Source organism: Petaurus breviceps, unplaced genomic scaffold (genome assembly GCF_028583685.1).
Source record: "Petaurus breviceps papuanus isolate PSGF00001 unplaced genomic scaffold, PetGlider_PUasm1.0 207, whole genome shotgun sequence".
Lineage (NCBI taxonomy): Eukaryota > Metazoa > Chordata > Mammalia > Diprotodontia > Petauridae > Petaurus > Petaurus breviceps.
In genome coordinates, this window is record NW_027185850.1 from 32880438 (window position 1) to 32893032 (window position 12595).

At 37.5% G+C, this 12595-nt stretch overlaps 1 protein-coding gene across 2 annotated transcripts in view; it reads right to left on the reverse strand.

Annotated features, from left to right (window-relative positions):
* Positions 1–12595, reverse strand: part of LOC138165087 (BTB/POZ domain-containing protein 8-like) — a 121072-nt gene that overhangs the window by 86265 nt on the left and 22212 nt on the right. For both annotated transcript variants that reach the window (XM_069093234.1, XM_069093231.1), the window contains exon 4: positions 7201–7318. In XM_069093234.1, the coding sequence (XP_068949335.1) occupies positions 7201–7318 (118 nt within the window). The remainder of the gene's footprint in view (positions 1–7200; positions 7319–12595) is intronic.

Genomic DNA, 12595 nt, shown 5'->3' on the forward strand with positions numbered 1-12595 from the left:
AAAAAAAAAAAAAAAAGAAATAGCAGTCACATTCAGCGAATGACCCACAATTTTCAGCTCTCTCACTCCCTCTTAAATCAAGACGTCTTCCCTTTTCCAATCTCGTGGTAACCTCTCCTGATCACCAGGATTTTTCAAAGATCATGATAATGAGCTGACAATCACACCAGGCAGTCTCAGCTAGCTGACGGCTGCTCATCACCCTCTTACTAGGTCCTTGGATATCGACTCCCTGCTGGGTAAGTTTTTCCGTCATTTAACAAAGGCCCTTCTCAATGGCAAAGAAAACAAAGGTAAAGTAAAGGCTGAGCACTCTGCTTTCTCCATTGCCAGTTAATCATCACTCGCACCCCAAGCCAAGGTCCTACACCTTTATCCTTTTTCTCTGAACAGAGTTTTAAAGCAATAGAAGCTCTTCTGCCTGTCCTTAGCTTCCCTCACCAGGCATGACTGATGCTGAGTGTAATTACTTCAGACACTTATTTATACAGGACCAGGCTTCTTATATTCAGCCCAACTATAAATTTCTATGATTCTGAGAAATAACTAAGCCACCTGGCTCCAAATTCACTGTTCTTCCTACTATAATCACAAACACTAACTAATGAGCAAAGAAATGGCTATCAATTTAATTTTAAAAGTTATTACCAACATTATATACAAATATTAATTAAACAAAACTAGTTTAAAAGAATCTTAACTAAATTCAGAAAAATGCTAATTACAAATCCTGGTCCCTTTCAAGTATTTACACTTGTATTCTAATATAATCTTATGTATCATGAAACAATTAAAGCATCCAATGTGTTCTTTTTCAATTTGAAAATGTTATTTATAGGATTCTGTATAGCACTTCATAAACAAGTAAGGAATTCAATCAACTCTCAAATAGCTACAATATTAGAGAAGAGTTATAATTTCAAAATCAAATCATCTAAGAGAGATCATTTGTTTTTTGGCAAGACGATCAGGCCTAAGTGACAAATATCTGAGGCTGGATACGAACTTAGGCCTTCCTGACACCAGGGCTATCCACTGTGCCACCTAGCTGATCCCAGATTATCTGATTTTGAAATATTTTTTTTAACAACAAATGTATCTCTGTAATTATTTTTATAAGGTACATAATAAAATTAATGCATATATGAACAAAATATAAATATATATAAATAAAATGGAGAAGATATAAAAGGAATGTCTTCACAGTGTAAATAAGTTAGCCTGGGCTTAAGACTCTGTATGGACAATTCATAAATAAAGCAATTGACCCCATAAAGTGGAAAATGTAAAGGCAACACCTGAAATTTACCTTCATCAGATGGCCTCTGGATAACATATCTTTCTATGGAGACTTGGTACCCCAGAACAAGCAAAATCTCAATCCAAGTTGTACCCAGCATACAGACATACCTCCTATTCTGATTTCAGATGCTGTTGTACACTCCAGTTGTCCAAATGACAGAGAGCATAATGGGAGAAGCCAAACCCAAAGAACGTGAATAGAATATAAATAGGAATAGGGTCCAGTTCTTTGTTTCTAACAGCAATGGCCTCAGGGTTCTAAAGCTGTTACACTAGCAATATGCCTCAATTTTTCAGCAGGCAGAGTAATAATACAGGTGCTGAGAACATGAATATTTGTGTCTTTACAAACTAAAATGGCCTAAGACTTTGGCTCTTAGGTACATGCTCACTCTCTTTTGTAACCCTACACTTTTTCAACTGTCACTAACTTGGGCAGGTGAGAGAAACTGGAAACCCAGACTCTGAAGGACAGGACTAAAGACAGCAGACAGGATTAACATCTTTCTCAGTCCAGGTTTTGATATCCCACTCAATAGAATCTAAAGTGAAACTCTTGCTCACAGTCTTCTGTTCATGTCTGGGTGGGGGATACAGATTCTCTGTCTAGATCAGGGCTTTTAAATTTTTTCCATTTGCGACACCTTTTTGCCCAAGAAATTTTCATGTGGCCCTGGGTATATAGGAATATAAAATAGGTATACAAGTCAAACATTTACCTAAAATAAGTCAAAAAGAAAATTATGTTAAAACAATTCTTTCGTATACATATAATTTTATTATATCTATATGTCATAATTTTATTAACCATTTATTAAAGATGAAAGCAAATGTGCATACTAATGAGATGGATGTACTTGTTTATTTTTGCATAAAGAATTAAATCTTGGCAGAATCTTTGATACTGCAGGACAGAACATCTTCAATGTTTTTCAGAGTTGATTAATATTTTGATTTTATAATTGTCAATGTTGAGAATGTCACTTTGCATAAATATGTAGTACAAAAATGGCAGAAGTATGTTTAGGGCCATTTCACAAATTGTTGTAAATTCTGTCCTAATCCCAAGCCAAAATTCATTTAACAATTTTGTATATAGAGTAAAAACACTGCAATTCATAACATACAATAGTCTCAACTCTGAACTGAGTTATTTCCTGCATTTGTTAGTGCTGCATGGCATGATGGCAAGCGCAATGCAAAGTGTGCATTTTGTGTGTTCGGAGCCAATGTTGCAGTGAAGTTGCATGATGCAACATAAGCAAGCTCTGCCAGAAACACCTCAAATTCATTACACATTTGATTTTGAATTAATTTTTGGTCACTGCATGTTCAGAAACCTTTTATTGTTGCCAAATTTTTCACAACCCAGTTTAAGAAGCAATGATCTAGATTTCCCAAGGCTGGATGGAGGTGATTTAGAAGTAAATATCCTAATCATAGTTACACCCCCAAGACCTATATCAAAATATTACAAAATCATTGTAATATTCATTTTCTCTCATTAACAATTAACCAATCCGAGCTGATTACCACCCTCAGGAACTACTCCTTCTTCAAGCACATAAACTGTGAGCCCACCACCATGATTCATCTTTGGTCCAAGAGAGACAGCCAAATGACCATTTCTTTTATTAATAAAATGATTAATTGCCCAGAAAGTCTCTCAGATTTTTTAAACATCACATAGCTAAAAGGCTTTTCCCTGGCACAGAAGTAGAACAGGTAGAGAAACAGTGACCATTACTACTACTTCCTTTCTATTCTCATTCAAGTCTCCTAGCCGACATTGTTTCCTCTAACCTTAAGAGACTACATGGTGTAATGGAAAGAGTCTCAGAGTCATGAGAAAACAAAATTCAAACCTAAGATATGACTTTCAGGTTATGTAACTTTTGACAATGAAGGAATGAATGAAAAGCATTGACTATGTGCTAAGCCCTTGGAGCACAAAAACAAAAGCAAAAGAAGTCTCTGCCCTCTAGGAGCTTGGAGGGGAGACAACAGCCACAAGGGAATTGTGGGCAGGAAGAGATACTCTGGTTTGGAAAATCACAGAGATACTGAGGAGAGCCACAGATTGATGCATCTTTTGTCAGAGTGCTAACAGTGTTGATTTGATTATGGTTCCAGAACCAGTAGGGGGAGGGTATGTAATGGTGAGAGGATAGTTAAGAGAGTAAAGTGAAGCACCTGGGGGCAGGTGGCCTGATCAGAGGAGCACAGAGAAGGCACTCACCATTCAGTGACTCAGGGGCCCTGACCAAGGGCTCCAGAAGTAAAATGGCATATTTGGCATTCCTGGCAACTGGTGAGAGAGAACTGGGAGGTGAGGGAGTAAAGTAACTTTACTTTAAGTCACCTAATCTCTCTGCACCTTAGTTTTATCATCCATAAAATGGAGATAATACTGGCAATGTCTAGCGCAGCTGTCCATGGGGTTTTCTTGGCAAAGATACTGGAGTGGTTTTCTATTTCCTTTTCCAGTGGATCCTTTTTCTCAGGCAAGCAGAATTAAGTGATTTGCTCAAGGTCACACAGGCAGGAAGTATCTGAGGCTAGATTTGAACTCAGGTCTTCCTGACTCCAAGCCCAGTGCTTTATCCACTGGGCTACCAGCTGCCTCCATCAAATAACACAGCAAAAGATTAAATTGGTTATAGTTTGACAAGTAAAGATCATTAACAATGTGGAATCGTTTTGGAATCGGACTGCTGACTGTTTGAACAAAGATAAAAATAATACAAAGCTGGAAAACAAATAAAAATGAGAAGATACATGATAAACAATTAAAATGATTCTTCTCCATTCCAATCTAACGTATTTACATGTTATTAATGCCAAAAATAGGAAAAGAAGAACATATCAACACTTGTGACAACTTCCTATAGAATTCTATGTAAATCAATATAAAAGCAATGGCCATAAGGAGGCAACCAAAAGACCCTAGAAACTGCTTTAGTCAGCAGTAATTTGATCTGTTTGCCAAGTGAAGAGACAATTTAGACAGGAGACACTGCCAGTTCAGAATGGAAATACGTTTGCTATTTAGAGTCCTTTACAGCTTGATCCCAACCTCCCTTTCCAGGCTTATTACATATAACTTCACTTCCCACAATTTAAGGTCCAGCTTACTTGGCCTTGTTGTCAGCCCTCTCCATTGTCCAGTCCAGGCTGTCCCCCACTCCTGAAAGCAATCCCTTTTCACCTCAGCCGCCTAGAAGACCTAGTTTCCTTCAAAACCCAGTTTAAGAGGCATATTTTGTTATATTATATGTGTGGTATGTTGCCTCCTCTGAAACATGAGAGCAAGGATTGTTTCATTTTTGTCTTTGTATCTTCAGTATCTAGAATATAGCAGGGATTTAATAAATGCTTACTGACTGACTTATTGATTTGAAAAATATTATGGCTGACGGGCTGTGAAAAGTATCATTTCACAAAATAATAAAAAGCAACAGAGGGAAAAGCCAGTTAGAAGAAAACTTAAACGCTCTTATAAGCTAAGTCATCCCAATGGCATTTAAGGATAAAATGCAAAGGGTAACAAACAATAAAAAATGAAAAATATCTGTCAGGACTTTTAAAACAAACTCTCTTTGCCATTAAGGACAAAGGAGGCACCACATCTGTATTCTTTACACTATATTCCCAGATGTGCTGTAAGAAGTGGGGCTGGACATGGACAGAGAAGCTTGCCTACACCAAGCAGACACAGAGGCGGCTCACGAGAGATATGACGCACTTTTGAGGACACCGAGGGACCAACCCTCGAGGTATCTAAAAGAGGGAAAGATGTCAATGGTGTGGAGAAAAGTCTCAGACATAATTTCCAGAAAAAGATGACAAAGAGAACATTAATAATTACAGACCATTCTGTTAGGCGAGGCCTAACTCAGGCCTGTAATTCAGGCTCAACACCGGAACTGAAACACTTGGGGACTGTATATAAAAAACAATAAAAAGAAATTTACTTAATAAAACCTTAAAAAAGGGATAAAATTACTAATTCTAATATGCCTTGGTGACAGTTTCCAGCCAGATTTGCACAGTGGCAGGCAGTTTTGTCCAGCCTGACAACTCCACCTCCCCAGAGTCTGGGCTTTTTAAGCTTCAGGTGACCAGGAAACCATGCCAATAACTCAAACCCTAGCTCTTCACACCCGTGGTGTCAAACTCAAATAGAAACAAGGGCCACTAAACCATACATAATCATTCCTGTGCAATGCATATTGACTTAGCTTTAAAATATGTTATCTGCATTTTTTTATTTGTTAAACATTTCCCAGTTATATTTCAATCTAATTCATAATTCAGGCTGCTCTCAGGAGTGTTGTGGCTAGACCATGTGCTTGACCCCTCTGCTTCAGACCAACTGAGTTCTGAGGACAACCTCCTTAGTCAAGTCAATGTCAGCATCTACATAAAACAGATGACCCCTCATATCACATAGCTCTATATGCCTATTTTTCCATCTCTACAAAAATTATGAATAACCAAAGGACACAGTGGTCCTACACTCCTAAGACTGTATTCTGTTACAGAACTTTGGTATGCAAAAGGTTTTAACTACACTCAGTTCTAGTTGGAAGTGGCTGACCAAACTCTCTAGCAAGCTTGCCGAGACAGCAGGGTTATAATTCCACCGTCCTCATCTTGAGTTGGCTTTCCTCGTTAATTTTTCCATCACTCTACCAGCAACATGACAGCGGCCACAGCGGAGCCTCTATGTTAAAATCCTGTGTAATTCAGGACCCAGAAGGTTCTGGGTCTTTCCTAGGAGAAATTAATCTGTATTATCAACATTTTCCCCCATCTTCTTATGTCTAGACAGTCAGCAAAACTATCACTCAAACCCTGATTTATAGAATTTGCTGGTTTCTGTTTTGCTCACACCGATAATTTAACAACAGGCTCCAAGCTGACTCTTCCCCAAAGAAGTCAAAGGCAGAAAGAAAGGCTCCATACAGATCAAAGCATTCACATAAGTGCCTTCTGTAGTAACAAGGAACTAAACAAGCTGTGGTATATAAACGTTAGAGAATATTACTTTGCTATAAGAAACAGATGAAGAATTCAAAGAAGCATGCATATACTTAAATGAATGAATTCCTCAAGAAGAACCAAGAAAACAACATGCGCAATGACAATGGGAAGAGCAGCAACAAAGAAGGAAGCTGAATTCTGTGTAAATAGCATAGCCACGCCTGGGCCCCAACCAGGCATGACCTTGGCAGAAGCAGAAGACGTCTCTCCAGGTATGGGGCACTGCTCACACCAGACTCAGGTGATAAGACTAGTCAGTTTTGCTGCATGGATTTTCCCCCTCTTTCTTTCTTACTCTTTGTTAGAAGGGATGGCTCTTTGGGTAAGGAAAGAGGAAGGATTTATGTGGAAATGACAGTGATGTAAAAATATAAAAAAGCAATAAAAATTTTAATTAAAAAAAAGGGAAAATGGTTTGAATACAGAGTTAAGAACTTTAAACTTCCTATGCTGAAAGTCAGTTTTTCTATTGATTTCTCTTATGCATAATCAAAAACTTTCGTTAGTCTTTTTAGTTCTATTCAACTCTTTGTGATCTCATTTTGGGGTTTAAGAAAACCCCAAAATGCTAAGAAGCAAAAATAATGGAAGAGTTTGTTTGCCATTTCCTTCTTTGGCTCATTTTACAGATGAGGAAACTGAAGCAAATAGGGTTAAGCGACTTGCCCAGGGTCACACAACTGATAAGTGTCTGAGGTCAAATTTGACTCAGGAAGATTAATTTTTCTGACTCCATACCCAGGGTTCTATCCACTGTACCATCTAGATGCCCTTATAATCAAAATTAATACTTATTTTATAATCCAGGTAATAATACTGTATAAACCTCAAATTTATTACTCTTTTACTTACCTATGGGCTCTAAAACTTTTCCCATCAACACAAATATCAATATCTGGGCAGCAATGCTTTTTATAAAGTTTCAACAAATCTTCTCCTAACTCAGAAGCAGGTTCCAGGTCAGAATTGTCTGTAAAAGGAAAAAATACAGTATGATGAAGCTTCTATGGGATTTTAAACAAATTTTTTTTAACAATTGACTAAATGGTTTTTTTTGTAAATTAAATTCCTATTTATCTTTACTAGTAAAGCAAAAATAGCATAAGTAACATAAAAGACTGAAGAAAAAGTACATGATTTTAAAAGGAATTTATATTTGACTGTTAGAATGTTTTTATAGTTTAATGTGGGCATGTTTAATATTCTAGGATATCACATTCTAAGTCTCAGTTTTCTCATCTATAAAATACTGGGAAGTTAAACCAAATATCTTTAAGGTCCCTTTAACATCTGAACCCTAAATCCTGTTTTGCTACAAATACTTCAAACTAAGGAAATTGCTCTGTGAACACCTGATTTATAAGAAACTATACAATTCTCAAGCTTCCATATCCTCTATTTGGGCTTAATACCTTCTTGGTCCCCACTTCATACAGGAGATGGTCAGTATCACTTGTAGAGAAATAAACTAAGCATTATGACAATAGGTGACATTCTATAGTGCCTCAAGGTTTATAAAGCACCTTACATACATTTTTAGATCCTAACAACAACCCTGTAAAGCAGGATCTCCTATGAGCTCAACTTTGTGCTAGTTGCCATATTTCAGCTTCAGAGCATTTCCCATAGTCCCTGATATAATGCCCAGAATACAGCAAGTAGCTGATAATCATCTTTTGGCTGATAAAAAAAATAACATATTTATATGATGTCATTTATATAGCACTGAAGATTTATGATTTACAAAGTAATTTACATATACTAATTTTACATGGTCTTCTAAATGGTAGCTTCCCTATTTCACATAAAAACACCAAAGTTCAGAAACATTAAGTGGTTTGCACACAAGAGTAAACTGCAGCTGAAGCTCACAAAGCTTTGGCCTCTGCACCCCATGTTCTCTCTGCTACATCAAGGCTGCCTCTCTAGTTAGGGCCACTAGTCCCCAGTGTTGGGTTTCTAATTCAAAATCAAAGCTGGGAAGGGCGGCTGAAATCTCCCCTGCAGGCTCAGTGCAGGTGTTTGTGCTGCAACATGGCTGAGGCTGCCAGAAGGCTATGTACCACTACTCATGGCCAAGGAGAAACATAACTGGGGCGGGGGGGGGGTGGGAAAGAGAGGAAGGAAGAAATCATCTCAGTTCTATGAAAAACTTCACCACCTATTCCTGTACCTACAAGAGAAAAAGACTGTGTTTACAAAGTCAACTCTATGAAATGAAGATCTAGTCTGAAGTTGAACTTTTTTGGGTAGTCAGGACAAGAAGCTACTGGATTAAAAGTTAGAGTGGCCTGCAGAATAACCATTAGAAATGATGGAGAAAGTAAAGCCAACAAAGTTACCCCAGGAGAAACTAGTGGAAGTTAATCCAAACCCACACTGGGTCTATCTAGGAAACCTTCCTAGGAATTCTCTAATACCTCAAAAGTCCACACTGAGGGAGACAGCAGTGCAACACTCAGGCCATATATTCTCTTCTACCCTTGCTACTGACTGACCTACTTCCTTTTCCAGTTTTTAGGTCTTTGAAAAAGCTTTTTATACCACTTGTGAAAATCCATTATTGTTAGTATGCCTACCCATCCCCACCATATATCTTGCCACTGTCCACTGGGTCATCTGCTTTTTCATTATTCTTTGATCGTGGTGTATGTACCATGAGCCTCAGCTATCCAGTATCACTGGTAGAAAATTTTTTTTTTTTTAAGTCAGGGTGGCTAGGTGGCACAGTGAATAGAGCACCTTGCCCTAGAGTCAGGAGGTCCTGAATTCAAATACGACCTCAAACATTTAACACACTTACTAGCTGTGTGACCTTAGACAAGTCACTTTACCCCCAATTGCCCTGCCTTCCCCTCTCCAAAAAAAAAAAAAGTCAGATTTTGGTGGCGAGGACCAACTTCCAGTAATTAAAAAGGCGGCACAATTTCTTAAATGCCACCCAGCCTGTTTTCCCTCTTTTCATCTATCCAGGTCATTGTCCATCTGCAGTAGATAGTGACCGACTGCCTTCCTTATCATGGTAGGAAAGTGATGTTAGTTCTTGAAAGCCCTTTTAGTGGAGTGTAACCTTTTCTTGATCCTCTCGAGTGAGAATAATTTCACGTGCAAGCCCAGTGACACAGGCTGTGATCCATATCTGAATTCCAACCTGAGTTTGGTATGCCTTGTCTTTATTCTTTCTCCTCAAAGCCACCCCTCTTCCAAACTGAAGGCACCACCATCCTTCCAGGATTCTAGGTTTGTAACTTTGGCCTTATCCTTGTCCCTTCACTCTCTCTCGCCCTACAATTCCAATTATGTGCCAAATTTTGCTATTTCTTTGCCAACATCTCTACTACCACTCCCTTCTAATTCCTCTCCAGTCATTCAGCTAACAACTTAGGCCAAGTTCAGTTATCTTTTTCCCTTCATTGTAATGGCTTCCTAATAGGTCTCCCCACCTCAAACCTCTTTCCATTTAAGTTTATCCTTCCCACTTCTGCCAAAGTGATTTTCTTCAAGAACAAATCTTTCACCCCTTACCCCAAAACTCCAATATCCTCTTTCCTCTAGGATCAAATATAAACTGCTCTATGCCCCTTCACAATCTTGCTTGGGCCTACCTTTATGATCACATTAGACATTACTCCCACTTCTGCTCTCTAATCCAATCAAATGGACCTTCTCTCTCTTCCTAACAAATTACATTCCCATCTCCAAGCCTTTTTACTGGCAGACATACATAGAATGCATTTCTTCTCCCCTCTGCCTAAGAGAATTCCTCTCTTCCTTTAAGATGCAGCTCAAGCATCATCTTTTACATAAAGCCTTTCTTGATCCCCTCAACTGAACCTACCTTATATTTAACAACTTTGTATTTATTCTCTTTATATTTATTTTGTATATGCTTATTTATATTCTTGTTTTTTTCCAGTAAAATGTAAACTTTTTAGGAGGAGGAATTGTTTTATTTACCATGTTTGTGTCCCAGGTGCCTTGCATGGCTCATGATACATATTAGGCATTCTTTATAGAATGTCACAGAATACCCCTCTCCTCTCACCTCAGTATCTCCTGATCCCCACTACTGATCAGAAGACGACTCCCTCTCTCATCTCACTGTCTCTCCATACCCTCCACCCATGAGAAATCTGATATCTCAATCCCTATAAATCCTATTTTTTCCATTTTTCATTCCCTCCAAACTGTTTTATCAACTGCACAGAAACCAAGCTTTGGGGTCCTTGGTTTACCAAGAGCCTTGGACCCAGTTTGTTTCGCAATCATATTCACTGCTAAACAAATTATCTGTCTGGATAAAACTAGTTTCTTTATTCTACCTTAACGGTTACGATGACCATGAAGGGAGTGAGACTTTGTTTCCACTGACACAGTATGAACAGAGGGTTTTAAAAGTAAAGGGTTTTGGAAAGAGAGGTTTGAGGGAAGTTTCTTATCAACAAGATAAGGATATAATAAACTTCACAAACTTCACATTCTTTATGATTACAAATCCAGATTTGATTTGGTTGAAATATATTTTGAAACTAAATCATAGTATGGTCTCATTTACAGTGAGATGTATTCTCCTATTAGGATAATTGTGGCAATCAGAACTTTGCTATTTTAAGGAAATAATATTGGAAAATGCATAGATCAGGAAGACCTGAGTTAAAATCCTGTCTCAGAAATTTATGAGCTATGTGACCATAATCAAGTTACTTCACTTTTGTTTATCTAAGTCTCCTAATCTGTAAAGGAGATATATAATATAGCACCCACCTCCCAAGGTTATGGTCAGGATCACATAATTGTAAAGTGCTTAACACAGTGCCTGGCAGATGGAAAGCATGATACAAATATTAGTAAATGTAAGTAGTCTATACTGGTCTTGAATGCAATCACTGTAAAATACTAAGTGATAAAACAAGTGATTTTCTATGCAGGATAATTTGGAAATGCATTTGACTGAAATGATACCATCTGACTGGCAACAGGTTTTAAAATTTTAAATACATGATATTATACATGTTACTATTGTGTTTCTAAAATTTTTCTTATACTGTGAAATTTGGGAAACCACTGTATCAGAAATGTTGTTAGAAAAGTAAAATCTCTTTTAATTTGGATGTTGTTATATTTAAGTGGATAATAATAATTTACTATTGGAAGGAAAGGCAGCATAGGTCCCTTCAAGTTATTCTCATCTGTGAAGTTGAGATTTCTACTTGGGCCAAGTCTTAAGATCTTATCAGCCTTCCTGAGAGCATGTAATAAAAATTCCCAAGTACTGAAGTTTGAGAAACTAGAACCTGTCCCAGCCAATGTGGAGAAATTTACAAGTTTGTTTAGAGTGAAGAGTGGGTTTCATTTAAAACTATTAAACTATCACTTATGAAGACTATAAAATTGTGCCTTTATTAAAGTTATAGCTCTGAACCAACTAAGTAACAAAAGACCTTAGATTCAAAGATTTCAATAGTGCCTTAGAGCTGAACTGGCAAAACAGATTAGAGGCTTACTATGGTAAGCATTTTTCTGGTGTTTGGAGTCAAGTATCATGAATTCATTGTATGTAAAACTCCAGAATGTAATTATTCTTAAATTATAAATGAAGGGTAAATAAGATGTCCTTATATATTCTTATTGTTAAATACACACACATATGTATATGTGTGTGTTCGCGTACATGAGGAGAAGAAGAATTTAACCCTAAACTGCAACTAGTGAAATTTTGCTGTTTGAGGTAAAATCTCATGGTTCCATAATTTGATAGTGTTCTGAGTTTGATTTCAGATATAGTTATCTGAAATATCACTGAGCCAATAGCCCATCATTCAAGGGGAATGCCACGTGCTACCCAAAAGTAGACTGACAAATTGCTACAAGTGGACATCTGTGTGTGGGAATAGTTGAAGGGGATGACCTTGGCACAGGCACCTCTTGACTCAATTTCCCCATTATGTTAATTTTCTTTCTGTACAGGCAATTTCCCTACTTGTTTAATTTTGAGCCTCGTTATGAATGTGAATGATGTGGAATTTTGCTGTGTGACTGGCTGTCAACTATGACTCTTTCCTGGAATCACACAGAGCTAAGGGAGTTTTTCCCCTGTTATGACTTATGTCAGATCAGTCCATGCCCTGTCTTGATATCATTATAACTACAACCCTCATTTTCCCTGCATAGCAAATCTCTATAACTGGGATAGTGGAAACTTTGTTGCTGCAATATTAAATCTATTAATATATTAATACTGAAATAT